Source organism: Silurus meridionalis, chromosome 20, assembly GCF_014805685.1.
Source record: "Silurus meridionalis isolate SWU-2019-XX chromosome 20, ASM1480568v1, whole genome shotgun sequence".
NCBI classification, from domain to species: Eukaryota; Metazoa; Chordata; class Actinopteri; order Siluriformes; family Siluridae; genus Silurus; species Silurus meridionalis.
This window is the reverse complement of record NC_060903.1, coordinates 8,670,235-8,684,715: the sequence shown is the minus strand read 5'-3', so window position 1 is coordinate 8,684,715 and position 14,481 is coordinate 8,670,235. Positions and strand designations below refer to the sequence as shown.

General features: G+C 35.7%; 1 protein-coding gene across 1 annotated transcript in view; it reads right to left on the bottom strand.

Moving 5' to 3' along the window:
• LOC124402813 (ephrin type-B receptor 1-B) overlaps positions 1-14,481 on the bottom strand; it is a 320,170-nt gene that overhangs the window by 21,504 nt on the left and 284,185 nt on the right. The window contains exons 10-12 of the mRNA XM_046876081.1: positions 11,466-11,651; positions 8,662-8,909; positions 6,962-7,177 (exon numbers count right to left, since the gene is read on the bottom strand). Of these exons, the coding sequence (XP_046732037.1) occupies positions 6,962-7,177; positions 8,662-8,909; positions 11,466-11,651 (650 nt within the window). The remainder of the gene's footprint in view (positions 1-6,961; positions 7,178-8,661; positions 8,910-11,465; positions 11,652-14,481) is intronic.

Genomic DNA, 14,481 nt, shown 5'->3' with positions numbered 1-14,481 from the left:
CTCCTTCTTACACCTCCCAAGAGAATCAACAGCCTTCTGTATGTCTGCAAGAGAACAACCTTCCACTCATAACCGAACTTACTTCGCATTCCTCCTGATGTTTGTTTGAACTCTAGGTGTATGATTGACTTATTCATAATCGGTCATCTTATTTAGTTACTACCATGTATAATTCTGTAGTGCAATGAGGGAGCTGCTCTCATATGTAGTTACGGAACACTGGAGCGAATGCAGGTCTGCCAGGCCCTGGGAGTTTACAGGGTTAAATCGATTTATTCCTTTCTGAAGGACTTGTCCTTGTGTTTGAAACAGGATGCAGAGTTGAAAACCAGACGATGCACTCACACCTCAGAGGTTTCAAAAGTTTATGGAACATTTGGGTAAACCGCCTAAGACTAGAAATTACTTAATACCACATGCTGTACAGTATCGTTCACTCTTCCACTTGGAATTCATAATCTCTCTCTTTTATGTTAAATATTTCTTTTCTTTGTGTTTTAACATGCTTTGTTGATCTCCAGATATCATCTAGCACATCACAGACTTTTATTTTATCTTTGTCCTCCTTCGTCTACTTTTTATTTTTTGCTTCCTAAGAAAGGACAAACAACTTATCAACCAAGACTGAGGGATGCAGAAAAAGAGGTGAGAAAATGCTCAACTTGCATTTTAAAAAAGGATGAAACCCTGGATGCCAACTCTGAGACAAACTTTATTTTATATCAATTCACTCTGCAAGTTTATGGAAGAAACGTCCAAACTGGAGGAACATTACGGAGATGAATTTGTGCAGCATTTTTTTTTAAGAGATTGCAGCTGTCGTTTCTTTTGTCACCAGAGGATGGGGATGCTGGCTCATACATCTGTTATCTCTCATCACAAATCTTCAAGCGAGCTGCTGATTGTGCTGCGTCACAGGGCACTGTAGCATGCTCTGTAGCATGCACTATCTACCTTCTTCTGCATACATGAGCTCACCGATGCCTATGAATGGCCTGTGCTGTTGTGATTGACAGGAGAGGGAATGACATTCCTCTGACCAGGAGACCATGGCCAATTTATCTTCTTTAGAGATCAGGCACAACGACTTTAAACCAGGACTCATAGTGGCATGTGTTTAGGCCATGTATTGTACAATGATGTTTAAAAAGCTTTCCTCTTCAAAACAAACTAAAGGAATATCCAAAGTATACACTCTCTATATACTTTTTATTACATGACTGATAGATAGTTATAGTATTCCAATCTAAAATGGATAAATGCTGTATGTAAAATGATGAATGCTGCTCTGTTTTTTTATTTAAACAAGCAAAGAATTTCATATCAGCAGCAGTTTGACAGCTGTGAAAGATTTATTTTCTTTCTTTCTTTCTTTTCTTCTTCTTTTTTGCTTTTACAGAAAACCAGAGATGCAGAAAGTGGTAAACATGATTACATGCAAATATCGTCGCCAGTGCCAATGAATTCATTCTGACGAGAGATTTTTTTTTTTAAGAATTTGTTTAAATGCATGCTCTATCTGCATGGGTGTAGATGTAATCCAAAGTTATGCTTGTGTGAAGGAACAAGATTTAGATTCAACATTTCTTATAACAATGAGCTGTGCATGAACCCAGCCACTGCTTTATTATTATTATTATTATTATTATTATTATTATTATTATTATTACTATTATTATTTATATAGAATTATTTTTTGTGTGTTTTGGAGTATTTTATTTTACCTGTATTAATTAAGCATTATTAATTAGGACTTTTAAATAGGAAGCAAAGATAAGAGTTCATGACGGTGCTAAAATTGATCGATATTTCATATTATCCATAGATTTAGAAACAAGGATGAGTGAAATGTAGAAAATTATATAAACGCTTAATGCTTAATGCTTCACCTTCTGACATTATCTAATGATATCTGATGTTATTTATGTATTTGTTTGTTTACTTTATATTTTTGCTATATTTCTGGCAAATAGAAAATGCAGCAGCAACTTTATTGAGGCCAAATTGTGCCCCGCATTTGCCTCAAAATGTTTGTATGACAGAAATATAACAATTAATCTATTCGTTTTAATAAAATGTTTTCCTATACAGGATCACCAGGGGAGTTTATCCCAGGCAACTCGAGGCACAAAGTGAGGGACTCGGGTCTCACACACACACACACACACACACACACACACACACACACACACACACACACACACACACACACACACACACACACACACACACACACACACCAGACAATTTAGAAATGTGAATCAAGCTTAGAGGACTAGAGAGGGAAACTGAAGTAACATGTGCAAACTCCACACAAACAAAATGGAGGTGGGTTCTGAACCCCCAACTCTGGAGGTGTAAAGCAAATGCCAATTCAATCTTACAATTACATGAAACAATTACATTAAAATTCATAAAAATTTATTGAGATTGCTTAAAGGACTGTTTTATTGCACATGGGGCATGTCCTGTTTAGCATGACTATTTTATTACACTATTAACAAGTTTACTGCCCTTGTCTGAGAAGACGGGACCGTAAGTGCTTTTACTGAAATAAAATAAGGTTTAAACATGAAACATTTGTCATGTAAATGAAAGAATCGCTGCCTGTAAATTCAACAAATACACATTGCCCAGCATGAAGGCACATACGTTAAAATTTTCACCAATTATTTAAGTCATACAAGAGTTTAAGGACTTGCTTAAGGGCTCAGTGGTGGTGGGATTTGAACTCATGACCTTCTGATAAAAACATCTTAACCACTGAGCTACCCTTACCTGCGGTAGGCATGCACGATATAGATATTATAGTGCTAATGCTACTATTTCTTTATGGTATTTAAGGTTCTTATGCAATATTATTCTTTTTTACCTATTAAATAGCATGCTATGTGCACTAAATTTGCATTATTTCTTATTCGTATTTTTGGACACTAGAACATAGAATTGTGTTCAGGTTAGATGTTAGATGGCATTGAATGCTTAAATTTGACAACCACTTTGGAATAATTTCTTGTTCTTTTATGCATTTTGAAAATTGCAGCACTCTTTCGCCATTTCTATGTCCCTGACACACTAGGCCCCATTATCAAATCGCAAATGTTTGTGACTAGAGTAATGCGAATACTTATAAAAGACAGATAACTGTGTGCAAATGGAAGACCAGTGTGGTGAAGAGTAATATGAACAGAGGAGTGTATAATTATTAAAAACTGGGCAGAATGATGAAGAGAATAGTGGAGTGGTGAGCAGACTGCAAAACCAGCAGACTGACATTAATTTACAGACTGAGAAGAAAAATGGGGGACAAAATGGATGGATGACTGGATAGTGGATTGGTGAGTGAGAAGAAAAATTTAATAAATTAATATTTGAATAAACAGTTGGCTGTAAACTTAAATAAATGACTGGCTAGAAGAATGAATGAAAAGATAGATGGATGGATAAATTGGCAAAATAGAATAGTGATTAAAAAAAAAAAAACAATATAATAAAAGAAAATGAATAATAGATAGTATATAGCCTGATGTACTTATGGATAAACAGTTGATATATTGCTATTAATATGAATAAATTGCTATTAATATGAATAAATTGGATGGATGGATGGATGGATGGATGGATGGATGGATGGATGGATGGATGGATGGATGACAGGGTAAATGTAAAAAGATCACTAAAGACAATAAAATGTATGAATTTAATGATAGAAATATATAAATTGCAAAGATGAATAAATGAATACATGGGTAGATTATTTGATGGATGGATGGATGGATGGATGGATGGATGGATGGATGGATGGATGGATGGGTGGATGGGTGGATGACTGTGTACATATTGAAAATTTACTAGATTACTAGATAAATTACTAAAAACAATATAATGTATGAATTTTATGATAGACATACAGAATGTAAATGAATGTAAAGTTTGATTAGAGAATGACATTCTTCTAAGATGAATGGAGGGATGGATGGTTGATGGATAAATAGACTAATGACAAAAAAAACAACTTTATAAATATGGCTAGACAAATATTTAAATGGGTGTAAAGAATGAATTAATATATGAATAGATAAAAAATAGGTAACAAAAACAGATAAAAAAGGTAGATGCATAGATGGATGGACCAGTCAAAGGTATGTTATGAGCCTTTGAATATTTCCACAGTTCTACCCTAGAGGAATAAACCTATAGAGGATTGTAAAGTATAATATGATAATTCCCTTCTTCCCAAATTTCTCTCTTCTATAAGAACCAGGAGGTTAATGAAATACAATTAAGATCTCCTGTTCCTGCTGGCTTGTGCTGGGTATAAGAAGACTAATTGGCTGACCGCATTGAATTATGGGAAGAAATGTGGGAAAAAAAATATAATAGAGGAAAAAAAATGATAACAGGACAGAGGTGATTAATTCAAAGAAGGATGGGAGAAGTTAGCCCACAATCTTGCCCTGTCAGCAAAGATTCAGCTTTGGCTGATTGGCTTAGAGCCATAGCCTTGTATCTGACTGGTTTGAAGCCATAGTGATCAGCCCACCTCTGGGCCACTGACAGAGAACTAATTAACAGCGTGCAAAATACAAAGACGCCATATAAATGCCAAAGCCTCAGCAGACTCCTCTCAACCTTGCTCACACACATGTGAGAAGGTCAATAGGTCAATGAAAAAGAAAAGCAGCACAAACCTCACAGCCTTTAACAACAATGAAGAGTCAGTTCACAATTGTGTTGGATGAGAGTCTGCATTCTATGCACAAAACTTATTAATGTCCCTTTACATAAAGTAGGAGAAGCATGAATATCAGAATGCAATGGAAAATCAATGAATGAATAAATTAATCAACGAATTAATAAATAAATAAATAAATAAATAAGTAAATAAATAAATAAAGAATTATTAGCAATACTACTACTATTACTACTACTACCAATAATAATAATAATAATAACAATAATAATAATAATTATTATAAAACAGCATCAGCAATGATCAATGGTTATGATGAAATTTTAAACTTATAAGATCACAATTGTCAGAGTTGAAGATGCTGAGATTGTCATTATGAGGATGGGCAGGATGAGAAAGTTTATTAGAGGGACAGTGCATGTAGGAGGGACATGGGGTATATCGGTAGGAGAATGCTGAGGATGAAGCCAGCATGAAGGAGGAAAAGATAAAGGCCAAGGAGGATGTTCATGGATGTGGTGAGGGAAGACATGAAGGTAGTGGGTTTTAAAAAGGCAGATGTAGAGGACAGGGGGTATAATGACGGACGGGAGCAGCAGAATTTTAAGAATGTGTTAATTCCATTTATTTATGTATTACTGAAATTATTGATGTATTCATTTTCTAATAATAGTTAAATGAATAATAATTCTAATTCTCTTATAAGCACAGAATACATACTAGTATATTTGTTTGCTTGTTTTCAATTTGCATTTTTTTCTTGCACTATTGCAATTTGCAGACTTTTTCCCTGCGTTTATTATTGAGTATTTTTATTTATACTTATCTTTCCATAGATCAGGTACCCCTATGTCACAAAACAATATCTTATATTTTAAAGTAGGAATTCATCAAAATAAGCAAGGACACAGTGAAGCCCAAACCAGAACAGATGAAAATAGTGCGATCAAACCTACACCTGACAAGGGTTCAAATCGACACAGGGGGTAATTATTGTGTTCCTCCGGGAAATCGGACATCTTTCAAGGATCACACCTCTCCAGCTTTTCACACCTCACACTCCCTGTATGACTTCAAGTTTCACAGAGCAGATTTCGGAACATCTTTTGGTTGTGGTTTTCCCGGTTTTTTTTCCCGATCAAACAGAAAAACATTTTGCCAAAAAGAGCATTAATCTTATTAATCATACCACCCTTTGAAGCACAAGGGGAAAAAAAATGTGCGTGTGACTGAGGGCGCTCGTGTATACACAAATATATATTCTTACAATGTAAAAAAAGAGACTTGGGCAGGTGAATTTCAAACGCATTTAAAAAAAGATCTGTTCTACAGCCGAGGATTTGCATAGCGGCAAATCCAACGTGAAAATTCCACGTGCGTTAATAATCCTCGAAACCTGCCCATCCAAATAAGCTCATAAAGAAGCAAACAAGGCATTATGAGACCATGATTTGTCAATAAAGACACATAATGACAATTTAACTTTCAAATCCAGTGAGGTTTCGCTGCCACTCTATAGAGGTGTTCTTGATTTAAAGAGAGAAATTGCATTTGACATAAACAATAAATCAACTAAAAAAAGGTGGAAGCAAGAAAAAGAATAAAAAAGAGAAGATGAAGGAGAAGAAAAGTAGACAGAGTATTTACCAAACATGAACACTGCCCATTTCATTGTAGAAAGAAAAAAAAATTGTGTTCACAGTTGATAACCTTGAACTCTTAATGAGTTGTTCATCAAAATGCTAATTTGTGTCTTTTGGGTCCACACTGTTTGTGATGACCAAACTACACTGTCTGGGATGCCCAAACTAGGGCCCAGGGGATAAAGTTGGCACCCGTAATGTGACCTTTGATTTGGCTCGCCATGCCATATGAGAAACCAAAATGCAACTGGCACAGCTTTTCATTTATAATTATATGTAGCATAACATTTTCTAGTTTTATTTTAAATCTGCAAAAAAAATGTACATTAAAATTAAATGTAGAGAATAAACACATTTGACTTTTATGTTAATGTTCATGCGTACCTCAATGTGCACATACAGCATGCTTTGTGACACTCAATGAACAGATAATACTGAAGAGATCGGGGCAGTGGTACACAGACAAGAGGAATTGTCTGCTGTTTTGAAAACATTCCTAAGTTTTTTCAAGTATGGTGATGAGAACATTCATGCAAGATTTTCTAGGAAAAAATGAAAAAGCTTGGGCACCTCAGGTTTTATGGATAAGCTGCAGACCTGGTTTGAGATTTCTAAACAGACTCACCAGTGAGCTGGTGTAGGTGGGGTCAGATGTGTCCTCTTGCAGGTAGCGTGACAAGCCGAAGTCAGACACTTTACACACCAGGTTGCTGTTGACCAGGATGTTGCGAGCGGCCAGGTCGCGGTGAACGTAGTTCATCTCAGACAAGTACTTCATACCTGCCGCGATGCCTCGCATCATTCCCACCAACTGGATCACCGTGAACTGGCCATCATTTTGCTTTTAGGGAAACAAGGACAGCATACATATCACGCATACAATATACATATATACTGTACAATATACATACATAACACACACCTATCAGGAACACAAAGAAATGGCTAAACCCTCCTCAGGATTCAAGGATAATATTATTAACATTTTATTTTTATTTTTTGGAAACAAGAACAACAGAACCGGAAACGATTTTAATGAAAGTATAGAGAACGATATGAAGAAGTGAGACTGATGCTAATTCTGTTTATAGCCCAGACTGTAGACTCATGTAGTCTAGTATGTGAGCTGAAAATTTTCACCCCATGGTGCTGATTCATTTGTAATATAATGTAATGAGCAGAAACAGCACTGATTATTTACCCAATCGTCTAATTGTTCCCAAATGGCTTCGGAGAAGAAATCAAAAGAATATAGAATAAGCATACACTGTCCAATCAAAAGTACAATTCACACAAAAGGAGACATTAGTTTAGTGCTGTTTTATTCAAATTTGCCAATTACAGGAAACACTGCATGATCATGAAATCAATAGTAATTGTGAATGCAGCTGCGTATCTGCATTATTCTGTGTGTGTGTGACAGTTTGTCACACATCATTCTTATTATTTCATCATTGAGACCTCATGGCTCTTCCCTAATACTACTGTTGTCAATCTATCGATAGATTTTTGAGATGATTACCATACCGGATGGAGAAGACTTCTAGAACATGTAAAATAACTCATGTCATCTGCCAGCCCCTCTCACATCTCATTGGGTGATTAAAATCAACAGCATGCCATTTTGTAAATATAAAAGCAAAGCTAAATTTCTCTTCACCTCAGCGTTTCTGCTGGTGAGCTCCTTGGAGGGGGGAAAAAAAACACTTTGAACCCAACATAAGCATTGAGAGCGCACAGAGGAATCGATGGCAATGTTACTCTGACGAGGTAGCTCGCAAAGCCTACTTCAAAGAGCGCCGTCGGATCAAAGCGGAGAGAAAAAAAACAATCCATAAGATTGGAGAAGAAATGGGTTGAACATTGATTAAGCAGTGTATCCCCCCCACACTCTGAAAAGCTCATAAAGCTCAAAAGCCTATTAAAGCTTGACTGTGGCAATCACAGTAGGATGAATCATGCTGTTTGGAGAAGGGGAAGAAGAGCAAGGTGGCGTTAGCATGAGAAAGTGGTCTCCATTTCATTAACGCACTGCATGAATGATAGCAATGTCCTAATAATAAAAAACTTTCAACTGATTGAATTATCGTCTCGTTACTTAACAACTGGATTTTATGTGCGTTTTAAAGATATATTACTGCACATAATCAGGTAATAAAAAAAGCAATTTATAGTGTGCTGTGTTCCATATGCTCCGAATCCCAATTATTCTCATTTCTCCAGTCGTCTCATTTATCGAATTAATCCCAAACTGCTTAATTTGTTATATTAAAACCACTGTTATAAAAGATTTTTTGGCAAACACATGACGTTTGCGAGTTTTACCCTGAGAAAAGAGTCCAACGCTCCGTTCTCCATAAACTCCGTGACGATCATGACTGGACGACTTTTGGTGACGACGCCCTCTAAGCGGATGATGTTGGGGTGATCAAACTGGCCCATGATTGATGCCTCAGAAAGAAAGTCCCGCCTCTGCTTTTCAGAATAGCCTGCCTTGAGGGTCTTGATGGCTACATAGATCTCCCTTTTACCAGGCAACTTCAGGCGCCCTTTATATACCTCTCCAAACTCACCTGAGTCAGAATCAGAAAAGAGAACCAAATTTCAGCCCAAATATCAATATCAGTACATCAAATCAAACACATATCATATATTAAATGAATAAAAGAATCTAACACATATCCAAAATTTTTATATAAACTTAGGACTGAGACTACATACATTGTACTATACAAGAAAGTGTAATCAACAAATTCTTCATTTTATGAAAAGCCATGTTTCTTGACAGAGTTTCATTAACAAATTGCTGAAGCACAACAGGCCTAGCTTTGAATCTGCATAGAAATATGTTGTTTTTTTTTATAGCATTAGCAACTGCTGGCTAATATTAATAATATCTGACTAGACATCTGATTGTAAACACTGCTGCCTAAACGCAGATTACTGCCTGTGTGATATTTGAATGTTTTTCAGATTACTGCCTGTGTGATATTTGAATTTCTTATTTTTTAAATAAGTGTTTGAATGTGTGTGAGTGTGTGTTTGGCACCCTGTGTTTGGTAGACTGGCATCCTATCCACTATTTAGAAATCAGCCGAACTCTGCAAACTTGGGATCATCTCTGCTAAGAAAAAGCCAGCAGTAGACATATTACCTAACAAAATGCTGATCTAATGAGTAGTCCTGGGATGCAAACAGTAACGTTCATAAACCCCTTGTCTATTCTGCCATGGAGAAATTGTGAAATGCTTTCTCTTGGCCAAAGTTTTTATTCATTAAAATATATGTCAGCCCTGTCAGTGCTGTTTTGAATTCATGGCATATAGAATTTCAGTGCATCCTATATAAATGTAGTCAACCAGTATTAATTATAATTTGTGCATAATGTTCATTTTACAATAATATATTACAATTATTTTACTTAATGTCAATGTTTTTAGACAAAGGAGGTCTGTGTAGCTTTCAAGCAAGGTTATTATCAAAACATGAATAAATGTTAAGAGGAAGGGGGTGGAGCTTCTAAAAGGTCAGTCCAGATTCATACATTAATTCGCCCAGCTGTGGAGGTAGACTATTCGATGAGTGTTTTGTTAATGTTAAAATGGAAGTAAAGTATCACAGATCTGCAGTTTAGTGTGTGTTGTTCTTTATACACAGAGTCAATAGTTGGTGCATTTAAGATAATAAATAATATTATAACTATGACCCAAGTTGGCATTTTACTTCAGCGCATTACTACAGTGTTCACACATTGACCACTTTTCCACTCGACACAGAGCAAATTATATTTAAATGTATGCTATTTAACCACAAGTCTGGTCATAATCATTGCAATAAGACTTTTATTGGATTATGATTTTTTTGGTGATTCCTGCATATGCTCTCCAGTTGAAGTAAAGACCCCATATATTATCTACAAGCAACTCAAATCAAGAGGAATGGATAATCAAATGCATTTCTCTGATTCTGCATCTACAAAACTGAACAAAAACTGTGGCACTGTTAGGGAAAAAAAACACAAAGATAAATGCAGCAAATTTAGGATCTTATGTTTTTCCACATTTTTATACCATGACCTTATCATAAGGTGTTTTCTGGGTTAAACAATGAATGAGAGAGGAAATTTATAACACAAAGGTTATGACCAGGAATTTTACTGCTGGCAGCAGGTTACAGTTAATAGATGCACATTTCATTGTATCCTCCCTCTCACACCATTTAATAGTAATGAGTGCAGACATTTAAAACAAGGCTCCAATTACTTGCTCTCACACAGATTTCCGTGGCTCTAATGCACAAGTCTTTGTTTTCAAGCAAAATTATCCGGCTCGCAAATGGATCTGCTTTGTTTTTGCTCACACCACCCCCAATTTATTCTTTGTACTTTGCACTCTTGGATTTTTTAGCACGATAACACTGCCTAATGCTTTAGTCAACATTATCCACCTGTAGAGCATTCAGTGCACGTAAGTACATCTCAGGCAAGGGGACGGATGGATTATATGCTGCAGGTACACAAGAGCTGCATATGCAAATGTGTACACATTAACGTCAACTGAAATAAGATCTGACATTTCGTCCTCACATGATCATTATATATGCGTAGGTTCGGAAATTTTGCATAGACCAGAAATTTAAATAAAGGGTAGTCAATTTTTTCACAGAAATCAACAATTACCTAAATCCCACCACCAACAGGAGGATTTACAATACAAACAGGGTAGTGGCAATGTAAAAAGTAAAAGTTTATACCAACTGATGTTCCTGAATTTTTTTTTTCTTCATCTTTTTAAAACCTTTCTCTAAGCATAATATTGCTACTTTCATACAGGCTTATTCACGTTTATTTAGCACAATTTTTTTGCACCAACCTGGATAACTCATTTTCTCTAATCGCAATTCATCTCTGATTATTAAAGGATCTTCACTTTAAAATCTGACATTGAGCACACATGATCAAACCGTCATTTATTTTACTAGGATCTCAATTATCTCAAACATACATAATTTTTACTAACTGTCTCACTGGAAAAACCCTACAGACAGCTACAGCATGTTGAAGAGACCCTGCAGGCTCCCTTCAGAATGGACTGCATCTTCTTCTACGAAGAAAAAAGTGATCACGTTACCTGCTCCAATGACTTCTTCGATTTTGACAGTGGAGACGTCGATCTCCTTGGCGAATTCACGCACGGCTTCGTTGGGATCCTCGTAGGTGAATGGATCAATGTAGATCTTCATCCCTGGTGAGCCTGGCAGGGTTGGGCAGCCCATGGGGGAGTGGCAGTTAGACAGATCTGGTCTCAAAGAAAGTTCTAGAACAGTTCAAAAGTCCATATATCACTTGCTTATCACAGAGATTCTTTCAGTCAGCCATCTTCTACTTGTATCTAATGCATCCTGGATAAGCATACTACTTTCATTTAAAACACTTCACCCAGGATAAATGTTAATGTTAAATGAATTGGTGTTTCCCAACCCTGTTCTAAGAACCACTCAGACACTTTTTACAAGAAGAAATTTTGTAAGATTGTGGCACAATTATGTTAAACAGTTTTTTCTACGATCGCATAATTAATTGTGAGGACGCATGAACTAGTATAGGTATTATTTAATAATTAAATTATTTTAATATTAAGGATTAAGAAATGCTTTTCTAGAAATGCTGTGAAAGAGCTTAAAAACAACTGTAGAAAATCCCCTGATTGTGCACTTTGTACACAACAATGCAACAGATCATCCACCACAATAGTTACACCTTTTCTAAAATCTCGTCTGGGTTTTTTTCCTATGTCTGCAAATCATCCTTTGTTTTGTTTTGTGTAGACCTGGTATGAAAACGTGTAAGTTTTTTACTAGTTTTACAAACCAGGGCTTTAGTTTTAACACACCAGCACTTTTCTCCAAATGCTTTTCCTATTTTTCATAGCTCTCATCCTTTACTTAGTTTTTCTTAAAATCTTCTTAAAATATATTTCTTATGCTATAATACTTCTTTATATAACATTTCCTGTCTTACTCTCATCCTGCATCTTAAGCTCATGCTCTCATAGAAACATCTTACTTCCTGTGTTTTGGACATTGTACATTGTACATTATACAATTTTTTTGCAACACGATGTGTTGTGCCTATTAACCTATTACTCATTTTTTAGATTTTTATATATTTTTATATGATATTTCCACTTTAGTTTCTACTTGTGCTTTGAATATATGTGCATATGCTGTTTGGGTATAGTTAAGGTATGTTGCCTGCATGCTGCTTGCTTATTTTACTATTTTTATTTTATGTTATATTTTCCTATCTTTTCTTTTATTCCACCTTGAATATCTCTTCCAGTTCATACTCATGGTGTCTCTTCATTTTCCCCCTTATTTTTCTAAAACTGCTGGTTTTTCTAATCCCTAACCATCAGCCGTATCTTCTCACTGGCCTTTATAGCGTGTATTACTTTTACAAGCATTTTGATTATATGATGTATGCTAAACTTTATATATGATAAACTGTACTCCAAAGCATGATTATTGATTATGTCTGAACTCTCTTTATACATCGAGTTCTCTGCAAAGCTGAGTATTATACTATTTAAATGCTGAGTAATGGTTATATGTATTAAGCTCGGATTTAAACTAATATAAGCGATGTTATATGTTATCTGAAGCATATTGCTAAATTATATTATATATTACTAGATTTTACTACTTATAGCTGAGGCTGACCTAAGCTAAATTACATGGGTGAACTTTATGCACCCTATTATGCAGGATGAGTCAAGACGTCATGCGGTCTCTCTCTTTTCTCCACATAGTCAAGGTTTTTTAACCACATAGGCAGCTCCATACATGACTTCTGACTCAATTTTGCACAGTGCATAATGCCAACCCTATTAAACCTGACTTTTCTACTATTATTGCTGTTATTATTATTTTATATTATATATTATTATATTTATATTTATTATCATTATATTATAAACTGAACTAGCTAAATTTCTCAACAAGTGGAACTGATAGAACTTTGAAACATACAGTAAAACCCCAATATTTTTAAGTGAAGTGGTCTCAGGTCTGAGGTTTGGAAACAATGCACAGAATCCTCTGTGCAAAAAAACAAACAAAAAAAACCATAACTCATTAAAGACCATCAGTATTAAAATTAAAAGCACCGAATGGTGGCGATGAAGCTGCACTGTAGCTACCTGAAGATTTAGCCAGCATCACTCCCATTTTGCTCATGACATTTCACTTTTCCCCTCTCTCTCCCTCTTCCTCTCTAACACTCCCTCTCTCTGCATTTTGATAGTGTCAAATCCAATTTTCATGTGCAGCTCTGCCCCACAGGACCTGGTAAACAGATAAAGGCAACGCTCTACCAAACTGATCTATACGCCTGAAATGGCTGCAGCTGAGTGTACAATCATTACTATTCACGTGTTCCTGTGTGTATCCGTGCTGTTTAGCATGCCATCTGAAGGTTAGCCAGGAGGAAAAACAGCACATTGAGGGTCAGTCGTCTTAAAGATTCGTTTTAGAGAAGTGTTAGATATAGGAATAATAATTAAACAAGGAATACTGTCATTCGTAAACATTTGTTTTGTATTTTCTCTTCCATGGTAGCATGGCTTAGTATTTTATCATGCCCAAACTAAAATTAATTATTGGAGAGGTTTAGAAGAGATCTCCAGTGTGCTCTATGATGCCCATGGTGTCCTAGCTGATTAGGGAAAAAGCACAGCACAGATTGGCACAAAAGTTCCTCCTCAGTTTATTGAAGATAACAGACCAGTATATATACTTTGGACAAAACCTGAGCTAAAACTATTCCTTATTTCGTAATAAGACATGATAACCAAAGATGTGTGAGCCCAGACAAGAACATCCCAAATACCTTGTCCTCACATAGATATTGCACAGACACTATATAAATGTGTGCTATGAGGAAATAAGTGTAAGTGTGTCTACCATCAGCTATTTAATAACCACATGTAGTATACATCTTTAATGAATAACCATTGGATTTATCACTGTTGACTTGGGATTGTGAATGGGATTGATCCGAATGTGTTAATTAGTTTTCTATGGCTAGTGTAACGTGACTGAATTTACAGTAAGGTGGTGGTAGTTTATACTTTGCACATATAATTT